We start from the raw sequence: 16,452 nt of genomic DNA, 5'->3' as shown, positions 1-16,452 counted from the left end.
AAAGCCTGAGTTGTGTGTATCAGAGCGAGGGGTAAGAGGGAGGAAAAGAAAGAGAGAGGGAGAGAAGGGTGAAAATGAATGCGTAGTAGTGATAGGGGAAGGTAACAAGATAAAAGAGAGAAAGAAAGAGAAGGGGTGAGAAAGAGTGAAAGAGAGTGAGAGTGAGAGTGAGTGTGCGAGGGGCAAAAATGAACATAGGTTAGCGAAATGAATGGTAAGAAGATAAGAGAGTGAGAAGGGGAGAGGGGGAGAGAGAGAAGGAAAGAGAGGGGATAGAGAGAAATTGTAATGACGAAAGATGAAAGGCAATACTATACAATAAAAATAATCAGATGATGAAGAAGAAGGAAGATGAGGAATGAATTCCAAGTTAAACTCCCAGAAACAACGACAGACGCCAGCATCCAAAACCGTTTACTACAACGTTTTTTTTTTTTTACGCTAAGCCAAGAAGTTTGGTTCCGTTTATTTACTTCCCAAGCATACGCTTTTCACTTTGGATGTGACAATCATGTTTAATCTTCTATCATCTTTAATAATCATTAATTAACTTGAATATCGTATGTTTTAATCCAGTTTTGATTATATTATTCCTATAGTTTATAATATCGGTATATGTGAGTATGTTGTCTTTTCGCTTACTCCTTAAAAACAGGAGGCGTAATACTTAATAATAATAATAATAATAATAATAATAATAATAATAATAATAATAATAATAACAACAACAACAATAACAACAACAACAACAACAACAACAACAACAACAACAACAACAACAAAATGGTTAGATATTAAGATTTGTTTTAGAAAATAAAGCTTAAATAAATATGTCTTGTTCCAGAACGCTTCTGTTGGGAACAAATTAGCAACACCAGGTAAAGAGTTGGTGTTAACAGTTCAAAAAAGTTGGGAACTTTTTACAGCGATTTCTCCGTTTTTAACACACGCACACAACGAGACGCGGGCGAAAAACACGCACGCTCCGTCAAAGACCTGGTTACTAGGTCTGAAGAAGAGGAGGAAGAAAAAAAACCTTTTTTCCTTTCCTAACATAAATAATACTTACTTTACTTACGAGAAGTAGTAAGAAGATCCGTACAACATGAGTGGGAAGAAATCCTTACAAAGAAATGGATCCGCTCCTGAGATAAATATTGCATTGCTTGGATCCCTTGGCGTCGGAAAGTCAGGTAAGATTTTAGTACGCTCTGCAGTACACAACACTTGTTTATGATATAAAATAATGCTTATCTTTTTTTTGTAAGTTATGTGTATATACATGTTTATATATGTATATGTATATATATAATATATAATATATATATATATATCATATACATACATACATACATACATACATACACACATTTATATATATAATATTTATATATGTTATACGTCCGTATATATACGTATATGTATACGTATATATATATATATATATATATATATATATATATATATATATATATATATATATATGTATGTATATAATATTATATATTTTTTTATACGTACGTATGTAGGTACGTGTAAAAATATTGCAATAAAGATAGGGGACATAGTTTTCAAAGCCGATTTATCATATTTTTTTTGTAGGTTTTTGAATAATTTTTTATTGTATTTGAAAGCTTAAAGACTAAAGTTAATTTCCAAAAGGAAAAAGATATACTTGCACACGTGAAAAAAAAAAGTTATGAAAATGTTTTCATGACCAACTAATTCAGCTAAATTTTGAAGTTAAATAAATTCATTGTAAAAATCCTTTGAAAGATAAATATTAGTTTCCTGAGACTATTTCAAAGTAAAGTTCTAAGATATCGAGTTAATAAAAAACACCTTGTTTGTGGAAAAAATATCTTTATTAGTCCCCCAAAGTGAGAAATTCTCGCTTTGTTCAACCAAAACAAACCAAGCCATCGTCACATATATTATACGGAAGCCCCAAATTTCAAACAGTCGAAAGGCTGCCTGGAGATGAAGTCATGTAATTAAAGGGGTGTAGGAGTGCTGTTTGTCTTGTTTTCCCCAGCCGTGCATCCGTATATTCCAATGGTGAACGTTTGTAGAATTTTTACCAATTTTTAATTTAATTATTTGTTTACGTTCATGCTTTTAAATTAAAAAAAATCATTTTATTTTTCGAGATTATATAAAAATTATGTTACGCCGAAAGTTTCATATCTATGTAAGCAAGGAAGATATTACAATCTTACATATGAAAATTATGCGAAGCTTCTAATCTAAAAAAAAAGTTTAAATATTTTTTGCAACTATCATTTTTGTGTGTGTGTGAAAATATTAAATAAACAATGCTTAATTCAATGAAAATATCGGTAGTTCGAGAAATTAATTATTCTTCGAGTTATATCGAATTCATTAATATGGATTTAAGGACTTTTTTCGTAATGTTCCAGTAAAAATCAAATAATTTTTTTTAATTATTATAATTTACAATGCTTTAGGTTCATAAAAAAAGCAAAAATAAATTAATGCATATTTTTTTACTACTGGATATCATAACTTTAGTAAAGGTATTTTTTGTGTAAGCAAAATAATACTTTTCCACTAACATTTAAATAAAAATAATGGGTTCATTATATTCCGTGATCATTATTTGATAAATACTGAAAATTTCATGAAAATGGGTTAATTTCCTGATTAATTCGTTCCAAAAAATCGCTTTCACTTAGGATGTTAGCAACCTTCACGTGGTCCCTCATGTAAGTACCTATTATTTTTCTAGAAATAATTCTGACTATATCAGGTAAACCACTGCCAACAACAGACAGACGAGATGATGATGATGATGATGATGATGATGATGATGATGATGATGATGATGATGATGATGCGAGCAAACTTCCGAATATTGAAAGTTAGTTGATGTAAATGAAATATCTCCTGCTGACGTCTCAATGATCGAAACTTCTTGAAATCTCGACCACATAACACACATGGATCCTTATTACATTAATTAAGAAAAAACAATATATATATATATATATATATATATATATGTGTGTGTGTGTGTGTGTGTGCGTATGTGTGTGCGTGTGTGCAATTTAGTGCTAGAAAAGAAGTAATCAAAGTACTCATTTATTGTGCATATATATTCTTATTTCAATTAGTACTATATATTATTTTGATAGTGTATCGATACCTTCCGTTTCAGAGAAGCAGTGGAAAGTCAGTCAGTCGTGCGTGTACACTACCAAAGCATCACTTGAAGAATCGTTTATATTCGGTATTAGTAATCCTGCGTGATGAGAATTTCAATGTTACCATGTAACCGAACATATCGATGGAAGATCAAGTATATAGCGCCATTTAAAGAATTAGTATATATATATATATATATATATATATATATATATATATATATATATATATATATATATATATATATATCCCTAAAACCCTTGGCCTTGATGGAGGGGTAACTAAAACTTGCTGCTAAGATGTCAAATGATCTGAAATAACAGCAAGAGAAGACTTGATTCGAAATATTTCTCATATGTTATATTTGCTTTCTTTTGGAAATAGGGTTCGATTATGAATATCTCCAGTATCAAATAATCTTTATACACTGTGAAATTTATTTTTTCTGTATGAAAACCAAAGAGGGGAGATATGACATATGGGAAATAGTGAAATCAAGTCTCCCTCTCCAGATCATGTGAAACCATAGCAGCAAGGTTTAGTCTCTCCTTCATCAAGGTCAGAAGTTAATGGAAACTATCAAATATTTTGTAATTCATATGCAAAACTAGAAAAACCAATGTCTTTGATTGAAGTCGTATTATTTGGATTCACCGGACTACTGTTCTCATCTTGAGTGTGATTTTCACAACATTTCGACCGATGTAACCTCTTACCTTTTTCAGGTGTCGGGCTCGGGAATTTGGACGGAATTTCCAGTGTAACTCGTTATTTAGTTCATGGGAATAGCATGCTCTTGTTTAGTCAGTCATGACTAGATAGAACTCCTAAGTAATTCGAAATTGTATTTTACGGTCGCTCACACAGATAATTTAACCTCCAAATTTCAGGAGAATATCACTTTTTACAATTGATTTTTCTAAGTACTCTAACCACTGCAACACGGGTCCTTGTGAACAATTCCAGTGCGAATTTTAGAAGCCCTAAACCTGTTTTATTTGTAGTTGTAAGTATCACTATTTATTACTAATTATTACTATTTATTAACGTATATCGATATATATATATATATATATATATATATATATATATATATATATATATATATATATATATATATATATATATACTAGACTACCCGTGACCTCCTTGGGTCAGTATGTGATATTAGCTATGGAATTCATGTATGAGCGTGACACATGTGACGTAAGAAAATAGTTTTTTTTTTTTTTCATAACAGAAACATTTCTATGAAAGTATATTAAAATGAAAAATCACGGATGGATCACTCAAACATGAAAAAAATCCTCCCTATTCGTGTAAAGTTACCTATTTTTCCGAATAATCGCTCAAGAATCGAAAATTAAACATGATTTTTCTACGAATCGAACGCCGACGAAAGTCATTTAGCAGCAAAAACACATATGAACCGACCGATGAGAAATATAAGAATGGAAACCTCATATTGGAATCCTTCAATCAAGTTATAGAAAATTAAAATCTAAAAAAAAATAATCATTAATAAAGCCTGAAGCAAAAAAAATAAAACCTAAATGAATAAAATAAAACTAATATTGAAACAGATTAATAAATGTGTCAACAAATTCACCGTTCTCACACAACTATTTTGTATCTAGAAATGTAAAAAAAGAAGGAAGGAAGGAAGGAAGGAAAAGGGGCGGATAGAGAGTATTATTATTATTATTATTATTATTATTATTATTATAAGGAGTAGTAGTAGTAGTAGTAGTAGTAGTAGTCTTAGCTTTACTACAATTGTTCTTATGTTTGTCAACGGGTTAAAGTTGTTTAGTTGTAAGAAAATAGCGACAGTATAGTTGTAATAAAGAATAATTGCAAAACACCCCCACTCTTCCCATGTTAAATAATAATTTCGAAATAATAACGTTAATATTTCAGTGCGAAGGTCAAAATCTGCAAAAGAAGCGATTTGTGTTTATTTGTTGACGTTGTTATGGGTTAATGTTATGCGCGCATGCGCAACCAGATTTCGTAAACCGGAACTGGGTTACATCACTCGTTACAAGGTCATTTGAGTTTTATAATTATATATATATATATATATATATATATATATATATATATATATATATATATATATATATATTAATGTTTTTACTCATTACTTGTATATCTTATCTATTGTTTATAATTAATGGTTCCCATATCGTAAAGTAGTAATTGGATATTATTTAGCATATGTGCTGCCTTGTTAGTTGTCTCACTCTCCACCGTTCTTCTCTGTCGATAATTTTTATTTCATCTCATAATGGTAGATGGGTTCCCTTTTCCTTCCATATATGGTCAGCTATACCTGATTTTTCAGTCTTTCTACTACAGCTTTTCGATGTTATTCTAACCGTACTTTCAGTGGACGATACGTTTCACCTTTGTATAGTTTTCCACATTTACATGGGATTTCAGATACACAGTTCTTAGTCATGATTTTTTTTTTTTTTTTTTTTTTTTTTTTGCCGGGGGCTTGACTCTCACAAGTTTTTTTCCGGAGAGTTGAATCAATCCTGAATATTGTCCGGATGTCATATAGATTACATATTCGTTGAAGTTTTTTCAGATAAGCTTTTCATATATGGTACAAAAACTGTGGAGAATTTCTGTGTGGTGTTCTTTTGTGTCGAATCCAGATTTCTTGGAGCTGATGTCATGCTCTCTGAATAGTTGTTTCGGTGGAGAGTTTCTCTTAAACAGTCCATCTCCTCTTGATATGCACTGCTGTTACCACATATTGCTTTTGCTCGGTGTTGTAGACAACGGACGATTCCTCTCTTTACATTATATGGATGGTGGAAGTTGAAGTTTAGGTACTTCCTTAAGGGCAAATGCCGTTTACACAATTCAGATCTTTAGCAAAATTGAATATTGAAACGCTCATATTTTTGTTTTATGGGATGAAACTATGTGAAAATTTTCAGGCTTTTGGAAGATTACAATACTATTCTATGGTTAAACCTTCATTTGTTAAATTCTGATCTGTAGTTGCCGAGATTTCGAACTCATAAAATTGCCTAAATGTTGTATATCTATCTATCTATCTATCTATCTATCTATATATATATATATATATATATATATATTAGCAAAATTGAATATTGAAACGCTCATATTTTTTTGTTTTATGAAACTATGTAAAAATTTTCAGGCTTTTCGAAGGTTACAATACTATTCTATGGTTAAACTTTTATTACAATTGCTAGAACAGAACTTTTATTTTCTTCTTTTTTTTTACATGGAGTTCACCACTTATCAAGGCCCAATGGTCACTGGAACCAATAAAATATGTGCAAATTAGCCTGCATGTCCAGTTTAGTTTTGCTACTTTTGTTGTCTCCTCTGTGATCTTGCCAAACCACTAGTATATATTTAGACAGCATTTTTTCTCTTTAGTATATTTAATTAAATAAAGTACTCGAACTTACACAAATATGGCTATTACATCAGTAAAAAAAAATATACAATCATTTTAACATAAACACATACACGCATAAACACATACGCGCGCGTGCACACACATACACTCACACATACACACCACACACACTCCCACACATATATATTGTGTATTTAGGCATCATTATTTCATTGATACGAGGGAACTGGCTGATGTAATAGCCATATTTGTTGCAAGTTCAAGTATTTTATTTAAAAATAACACAATTAATAAAATTGTGCTATTTTTAAATAAAATACTTGAACTTGGAACAAATATGGCTATTACATCAGCAATTGTGTTATTTTTAAATAAAATACTTGAACTTGCAACAAATATGGCTATTCCATCAGCCAGTTTCCTCGTACCAATGAAATAATGATGCCTAAATACACAATATATATGTGTGGGAGTGTATGTGTGTGGTGTGTATGTGTGAGTGTATGTGTGTGCACGCTTAATTATATCTTTTTATTTTTAAATTTTCTAATGATCTTTTTGTGTTTAAAAATGTATGTTCAATTTGTATCACAAACATTTTCGACTCTTCACTGAATCATCTTCATGTGACATAAAGCAAATTGAACAAAAAAACTGGAGAAAAGAAAACATTTTCAAAAGGCAGCTGAGAGCACACACATAAAGTCAGTTAAATGACAAAAGAACGTCGCCCCCTCCCACAGTTCCAAGAAAGGTATTAACAGTTTCAATTCCGGGATTTTCTCTTGATGCCCTCGGGTTGAAAATGAAATTAACATACATAAAATTAAAAAAAAAAAAACAAACAAGAAAAACTACTTTTAACTCTTGCTACTTGTTAAAAGTTAGAAAAGACAGTAAGCAAAAGTTTATAATTTTAAATCCGTGAAATATTGATCAATGGACATTTGCATAAGAATATGTTTTCACGAGTTTAATAAGTGCAAGTATATTATTTTATTAAGTTGACTATACAAAAAGTCTACTTGCAACTGATTTAAAATCATTTTCGTAATTTCTGTAAAATTTGTTTGCATAAAAATTAGAAACTATTCTATATGATAACGGTGAATGTGCGCTTATCCAGTTCGCCTAAAAAGTCAAGTACGAAAATTTAATTTTATAAGCAAATACGGAGAAGTTTAATCTTAATAATAGCTGATAATATTAAAAAAAGTAATCACGCAAGTAATTTAAATTAATGAACAAATACGGAAATGCTTAATCTCAATGATATCTGATAATAATAAAGAAGAGGGGACAAAATTCTATTATCTTTAATATAAATACATTAATTTTCTATTATTATTATTATTATTATTATTATTATTATTATTATTATTATTATTATTATTATAATAAAAACAGAACGCAAAGGAACGAGACAGAGTTTTGTGTCCATTTTCTTTTGTTTTCATTCTTTTTGCTTTTTATCGATTAGTTTTGTTTTGTTTCTCTATAGAGAGTGTGTGTGACTTTTGTCTATTTTTTCTTTTCGATCAGTTTCCTTTCATGAAGGCCAAGGAGTAAATAGTAATTACATTTCGAAGTGATAGTGAGTGAGATGGTAAAAATAAATAATAAAAACAATTTAATCACATAAACCTTGGTTTCTGTAAACACTTTAGTTCTTTTTATGGGAATATTTTTTTCACTTTTTAATTCTCAATTATTTTTCCAATACAAAAATCTTCATTGTTTTTTTTTTTCAATACAAAAATCTTTATCATTGTTTTTTTAATACAAAAATCTGTATCATTGTTTTTTTTTAAATACAAAAATCTTTATCGTTGTTTTTTTTTCAATACAAAAATCTTTATCATTGTTTTTTCCATACAAAAATCTTTATCATTGTTTTTTTTTCAATACAAAAATCTTTATCATTGTTTTTTTCAATATAAAAATGTTTATCATTGTTTTTTTCAATACAAAAATCTTTATCATTGTTTTTTTTTCAATACATAAATATTTATCGTTTTATTTTTCAAGATAAAAAATCTCTATCATTGTTTTTTTTTAATACAAAAATCTTTATCATTGTTTTTTTCAATACAAAAATCTTTATCATTGCTTTTCTTCTAATACAAAAATCTTTATCATGGTTTTTTCAATGCAAAAATCGTTATCATTGTTTTATTTTTCAATGCAAAAATCTTTATCATTGTTTTATTTTTCAAGACAAAAATCCCTATCATTGTTTTTTTTTCAATACAAAAATCTGTATCATTGTTTTTTTTTTCAATACAAAAATCTTTATCATTGTTTTTTTTTCAATATAAAATCTTTATCATTGTTTTTTTCAATACAAAAGTCTTTATCATTGTTTTTTTCATACAAAAATCTTTATCACTGTTTTTTTTCAATAAAAAATCTTTATCATTGTTTCTTTCAATACAAATATGTGTATCATTGTTTTTTCAATACAAAAATCTTTATCATAGTTTTTTTTCAATAAAAAATCTTTATCATTGTTTTTTTTCAATACAAAAATCTTTATCATTGTTTTTTTTCAATATAAAATCTTTATCATTGATTTTTTTCAATACAAAATCTTTATCATTACTTTTTTTTTCAATACAAAAATCATTATCATTGTTTTTATGCAAAAATTTTATCATTGTTTTTTTTCAATACAAAAATCTGTACCATTGTTTTTTCTCAATACAAAAATCTTTATCATTGTTTTTTATACAAAAATCTTTACCATTGTTTTTTTCAATACAAAAATCTTTATCATTGTTTATTTCAATAAAAATATCTTTATCATTGTTTTTCTTTTCAATACAAAAATCTTTATCATTGTTTTTTTTCATTATAAAAATCTTTATCATTGCTTTTTGTCAATACAAAAATCTTTACCATTTTTTTTTTCAATACAAAAATCTTTATCATTGTTTATTTCAATAAAAATATCTTTATCATTGTTTTTCTTTTCAATACAAAATCTTTATCATTGTTTTTTTTTCAATGCAAAAATCTTTATCATTGATTTTTTTTCAATACAAAAATCTTTATCATAGCTTTTTTTCATTACAAAAATCTTTATCATTGTTTTTTTTCATTACAAACATCTTTATCATTGTTTTTTTTCATTACAAAAATCTTAATAATTGTTTTTTTTCAATACAAAAATCTTTATCATTGCCTTTTTCAATACAAAAATCTTTATTATTGCTTTTTTTCAATACAAAATCTTTATCATTGGTTTTTTATTCAATACAGACATTTTTATCATTGTTTTTTTTATTACAAACATCTTTGTCATTGCTTTTTTTCAATGAAAAATCTTTATCATTGTTTTTTTTTCAATACAAAAATCTTATCATTGTTTTTTTTTCATTACAAAAATCTTTATCATTGCTTTTTTCAATACAAAAATCTTTATCATAGCTTTTTTTCAATACAAAAATCTTTATCATTGTTTTTTTTAATACAAATATGTGTATCATTGTTTGTTCAATACAAAATCTTTATCATTGTTTTTTCTCCAATACAAAAATCTTTATCATTGTTTTTTTTAATACAAATATGTGTATCATTGATTTTTTAATACAAAAATTGTATCATTGTTTTCCCGATACAAAAATCTGTATCATTGTTTTTTTTAATACAAAAATTTTTATCATTGTTTTTTTGTTCATTACAAAAATCTCTATCATTGTTTTTTTCATACAAAAATCTTTATCGTTGTTTTTTTTTTCATTTCAAAAATCTTTATCGTTGTTTTTTTTTCATTACAAAAATCTTTATCATAGCTTTTTTTCAATACAAAAATCTTCATCATTGTTTTTTTTTTCATTACAAAAATCTTTAGCATTGCTTTTTTTCAATAAAAAATCTTTATCATTGCTTTTTTTCAATACAAAAATTATTATCATTGCTTTTTTTAAATACAAAAATCGTTATCATTGTTTTTTTTTTCAATACAAATATGTGTATCATTGTTTTTTAATACAAAAATCTGTATAATTGTTTTTTTTCAACAAAAAATACTGTATCATTATTTTTTTTAATGCAAAAATCTTTATCATTGTCTTTTTCAATACAAAAGTCTTTTTCATTTTTTTTCAATACAAACATCTATATGATTTTTTTTCAACACAAAATACTGTATCATTATTTTTTTGAATACAAAAATCTTTATCATTGCTTTTTTTCAATACAAAAATCTTTATCATTGTTTTTTTTCAATACAAAAATCTTAATCATTGCTTTTTTTCAATACAAATATCTGTATCATTGTTTTTTTTTCAATACAAAAATCTTTATCATTGTTTTTTTTTTCAATACAAAAATCTTTATCATTGCTTTTTTTCAATACAAAAATCTTTATCGTTGTTTTTTTCAATACAAAAATCTTTATCATTATTTTTTTAATACAAAATCTTTATCATTGTTTTTTCAATACAAAAATCTTTATCGTTGTTTTTTTCAATACAAAAATCTTTATCATTGTTTTTTTTTCAATACAAAAATTTTCATTGCTTTTTTCTCAATACAAAAGTCTTTATCATTGTTTTTTCAATACAAAAATCTTTATCGTTGTTTTTTCAATACAAAAATCTTTATCATTTTTTTCGAAATTTTTTTCAAAACAAAAGTTTTATCATTGTTTTTTCAATACAAAATTTTTTATCATTTTTTTACCATTATTTTTTTTTCAATACAAAAATCTTTATCATTGCTTTTTTTCAATACAAAAATCTTTATCATTGTTTTTTTTCAATACAAAAATTTTATCATTGTTTTTTTTCAATACAAAATCCTTATCACTGTTTTTTTTTCAATACAAAAATCCTTATTATTGTTTTTTTTTCAATACAAAAATTTGTATCATTGTTTTTTTTTCAATACAAAAATCTTCATTTATGTTTTTTTAATGCAAAAATCTTTGTCATTGTTAAAAAGCACATTAAATTTTTAAATAACTGAAAATACGAAATCGAATTTAAAAACATTTCTAATCTCATATTTGAGTCAGGCAATTCATTCATTTTTTATTTAAATATTTTCATCACTATTGTATAATGAAACAAAATCCAATATTTTTATCATCTTCATATTCGCTGTAACATCTGTTTTACATGCCAGCAATTGTTGAGCGGCTTTAACAAACTGACTCGAAGCTAGCCTATATCTGTCGAGGTCTTTATTTATTCTTTTTTTCTCTTTCTATTATTACTTCCTACAATGTTTTCTTTGCCCCACCCCTGTGTACCAGACATACTATTTAAACTGTTCTACATCTACTAACCTCCAGAACTCTCATTCATTCTTTCGACGTGGCCATACCATCGAAGTCTCCTGTCCTGCACACATCTCATTATACTGCTCAGATTTAATCTTCCTTTGAAGTCATTAAAACTAAGTCGGTTTTCAAGACTTACATTTCACATTCACTGTATCATTCTGATATCATCTCACTCCATGCAACATATGTCCTCAACCCTCGCTGATCAGATTTCACTTCTATACATCATCACATTTAGTACAAACTTTAATTGCGTACTTATTAAATTTTACAATAATATTAATTTTAAAAACGTACAGGATTACTTACAATGCAACACATTTAGTTTTCAGGTACTTCTTTTTTCATTTTTTAAATAAATAAAACTATCAGTAGCGCTGCATCGTTGTATTATTATGTGTATATCTGGTGTGTTATGAAATCACTAAAATAACTGAGTTTTAATTGAAAAACGGTCTCTTCAAACAAATAAAATAAATTCTTAGTTGCTTGGTAAAATGTTCATTTTTAATTCAACGCTTCAATTCTCTTCTAAAAGAAAATTAACCTTTGGTGTATCTATATAATGTACAGTAAAGTAACATTGATGCCCTGTTTTCCGTTAGATCTCTGAAGTTTAGCAACGTTCAGACTGGCTAGTACCAGCTGGGTGATCGCTTTGGAATACTAAGCTGTATGTAGGAGGACGTCGACACCTCTTTGCAAGAACTGTAATACCTATTGTTGTCATTTTTTTATTAGTGGAATATACATGCGATTGAGGTCCGCTTGTGAATTTGATATTTCCATTAGAATTACTCATCCGGTTTTTTCACTTGTGCCATTTTTTCTATTTATCTACTCTTGGCATTTTTACCGTGACATTATTATTATGATATATAGATTTTAGTTTTACTGATAATTAAAAAACGATAAACATTAGATCATATATCAAAGGGGACAATTTAAAATATATATCGTTTTTGAAATCGGAAATATGGTCAATTTTTTTCTAAAATACCCTTAAATTTCAATATGTTCAATTTTTTTCTAAAATATCCTTAAAAGTTAACATTTTTCTAAAATACCCTTAAAAGTTAACATTTTTTTCTAAAATACCCTTAAAAGTTAACATTTTTTCTAAAATACTCTTAAAAGTTAACATTCTTTCTAAAATGTCCTTAAAAGTTAACATTTTTCGGATTCCCGATTCCGATTAATCATCATAATTGAAACCATGCATTTCACCTTCTCCCATTGCCGTTAAAATTTCCAAGGTACGTAGCACCGAGTCTGGTAGTATTGGGGGGGGGGGGCAACAAAAGTAGGGTGGACCTGTAAATTCACTCTTGTCTGTTCGTCTGTTCGCACTTTTCTCAATAATTACACCTTGGAATTTTTTTGAAATTTTGCACAAACATTAAACAAGATATGAATTAAAAGTAACAGAACTGATTTTCCGGGAAAACTCCGGTTGCCCCCCCCCCACACACAGGGATGCCTTTCGGGTTAAAATGGCTAAAATTGACACTTTTGTACTCAAGAAAAATTGGTGCCTTGGATTTTTATAAAACTTTCTGAAAAGTTGTAACTAACTGATTTCTATATAATTTTGTTTGTCTAAACTTCGCGATAACTCTTGGGTGTGCCTCAGGGGCTCTTTTAGGGTCAATAAGAATACTCCATTTTTGGGACTATTTTACCATATTTGTCCAAAATTTTCAGTGTATGTCTATTTAGCAGTTTTGCATGGTGCTGAACTCAAATTTAAATATGTTAAGGCCTTGGGGACTTTTGGGGCTAAATGGGGGGGGGAGGCAAATGATGGACTTAGTCATTCTTTTCTTTTTTTGCATGGTGCAGAACTCAAATTTACATATGTTAAGACCTTAAACTGCACCGTTTGTTCATTTTCACTGGGATTTGACGTCCCCTGGAGACTTTGGGGCTAAATGGGGGGGGGGCAAATGCTGAAATTAGTAATTTTTTAGGCCTCGTTCACAATGCACTCACGGGGAGGAGGACCATGCATGCTTCACTTGTTTTCTTTTTTACTAAAGTCATCTTTTATCAAAATCAAATACCACTCAAGGATAAGATTAAACGACATGAACATGTTGATAGTTGATGAAAAGATTAAAAATCTTTAAAATACAACCATCCAAAACAACAGTCGACATTGAGAACAGCAATTTTTCCCCTCTGTCAGAAACATCGCTTATGAAATATGAGGACTAAAGGACAAAATAGTGTGAAGCAGTGACAAAAAAAACATCAAGTCCAACATAAACAAATTCCTAATAGACCGCCCCCTTAAGTAATCCAATTTATCAAATCTCCATTACTAACGATTACTACGATATTATCCTATTGATTACTCCACACGCAATAACCCTTATCTCCGAGTGGCCTCCGGGCCTTGATAAGTGGTGACTACCATGAAAAAAAAAATTAATTGCCAGAACACACACCAACATTTACACGGTTCTTAATTTTCTTTAAACAATAGATAAAAAAATCTTTTTTTTTTTCATAAACTGCATATTTGTGCGCTCTTTTTTCTTTGTTATTCATTTTTATTACGAAAACGGTTTCCCATTTATTTCTTTATTGCAGTTTTAGCGCTTGACTTCTTTAGTCCTTTCCTCTTTCTATGGCACCAAGTGTTCATTTCCATTACTAATCCACGCTCCTTTAGTATCCATTTCTTCTTTTACTTTGTCGTTGGTTTCTGTATATCATTTTTACATGTCTGTATTTGGTTGAGAGTATTCTGATACCGGAAATATAGAAGCCCTAATGCAGACTAGTTTCCCTTTGTTGACTAAACAACAGGAACATCTGTTGTTCATAGCATTATTTCTTCAAAGGATAGTAGAAAGTGGATCTTGGTTTTACTTTCAATAGCTACGTAACTCCGGTTCCCCTTATTTTGTCCTTTAGTCCAAGCATTCCATGAGCAATATTTCTGAGAAAGAGAGAAAACGTGCTTGTGTGAAACGAACTGAATTCGAACTTGGCAGATTCGTGTCATTCACCACTTAGTCACCGTATTCTAGGTTTATGCGAAGTTATTTACGGCTATTATGAGGACTGTGATTACGTTAACGAGACATGCAAACATCTGGTGTAAAGTAGTCAATGTTTAATAATAATAATAATAATAATAATAATAATAATAATAATAATAATAATAATATAATACCTATAATAGTAGGAACACTAGGAGTAAGCCCGAAAAGAATGGGATAAATTGGAATCAGAGGAATGACTGGAAAATACAACGAACGACAATAATGAAAACAGCTTAAATATTAAGGAAACCGATCGAATGTGGAGACTAATACACATAAACAAGCGCGGACCAGACAAACTGCTGTAAAGGCAAAACATGAAGATGCATTACATGGAACCAAGAACATTGAAGCTGCATGCCTATAAGTTCTCTAACCCCACCCCATCCCCCCATTACCACACCAAAAAAGAATGAGACTAATAGCCAAGGAGGAAGGAAAGACCGAGGAGTGAGCACTGACCAGACCTCCGCTGAATAAGTGCGAAGAGACCTAGGACCTTGGGGAGGCTTATTCCAGTGAAGACCAATGGCGCTGCCAACGAGAAATTAATGGCAAGCAGCTGTTACTATAACGAAAATTAATTTGCAAATGTTATCGAAAGAGGTGGAGAGTACTGGAAATCTGGGGAGACTTGTTGTCACTTAACTTCCAGGGAACACCACAGGCTGTTTTCAATGAGATACCTTTGATGACTTGTGTGAAGACTCCTTGTGAGCAAATAATAATAATAACAACAGTAACAATAATAATAACAATAATAATAACAATAATAATAACAACATCAACAACAACAACAACAACAGCAATAATAATAATAATAATAACAATAATAATAATAATAATAACAATAATAATAATAATAATAATAATAATAATAATCAGGCGGAGAAGCGAAGCAAATACACGGCACTGGCCAGAGAACTGCAAAAGATATAGAACACAAAAGAAAGTCAAGATACTCCAAAAAGTCATAGGAGCACAATCCCGAAAAACTTCGAAAAAGTAATCAGAGAAATTGGAATCAGGGGGAAGGCAGAGAAGACAGTACAGATAGCAAAAATGTAAAGCACTGAAATCTTAAGGAAAATCCTTGAATATGGAAACCAACACACATGAACTGTAAACCAGCAACTCCAATTGAAATAAACTAAAACAGAACACGCCCATAGAGAACCATGAAAACCGAGAAAAAAAAAACAAAGCAAAAAAAAAAGAAAAGAAAACGCACAATGGTAAGTTAACTACGCCACTCCCTAAAACGAAATAGTATGAAATAAAAGTCGGCACAGACTGGCACCACCTCAAATCGAGAAAGGTCAAGCAGGATGGAAAGACCGAAGAGAGGAAGCACTAACCAGACTTTCACTGAAGGAGTGCAATGAGGATTGAATCCTTGGGGAGGCTTATTTCCACCTAAATTCCAGTGAATACCAATGGTCATTGCCAGCGAGAAATCAATAGCAAACAGCTGCTGCGATAATGTGAATTCATTTGCGAAGGTTGTCAAAAGTGTTGTCAAGCACTAGAAATCT

General features: G+C 29.0%; 1 protein-coding gene across 2 annotated transcripts in view; it reads left to right on the top strand.

Annotated features, from left to right (window-relative positions):
* The first annotated feature begins 842 nt into the window (after nucleotides 1-842).
* Nucleotides 843-16,452, top strand: part of LOC145269242 (ras-like protein family member 12) — a 357,352-nt gene continuing 341,742 nt past the window's right edge. The window contains exon 1 of one of the 2 annotated variants that reach the window (XM_080124867.1): nucleotides 843-1,193. In XM_080124867.1, coding sequence (XP_079980993.1) covers nucleotides 1,106-1,193 — 88 coding nt within the window. In that variant the 5' untranslated portion in view covers nucleotides 843-1,105. The remainder of the gene's footprint in view (nucleotides 1,194-16,452) is intronic. The other variant, XM_080124875.1, reaches the window with a different exon arrangement.

Source organism: Euprymna scolopes, chromosome 4 (genome assembly GCF_053919585.1).
Source record: "Euprymna scolopes isolate OS-2025 chromosome 4, ASM5391958v1, whole genome shotgun sequence".
Taxonomy (NCBI): domain Eukaryota; kingdom Metazoa; phylum Mollusca; class Cephalopoda; order Sepiida; family Sepiolidae; genus Euprymna; species Euprymna scolopes.
This window is presented reverse-complemented; position numbering and strand designations above follow the sequence as displayed.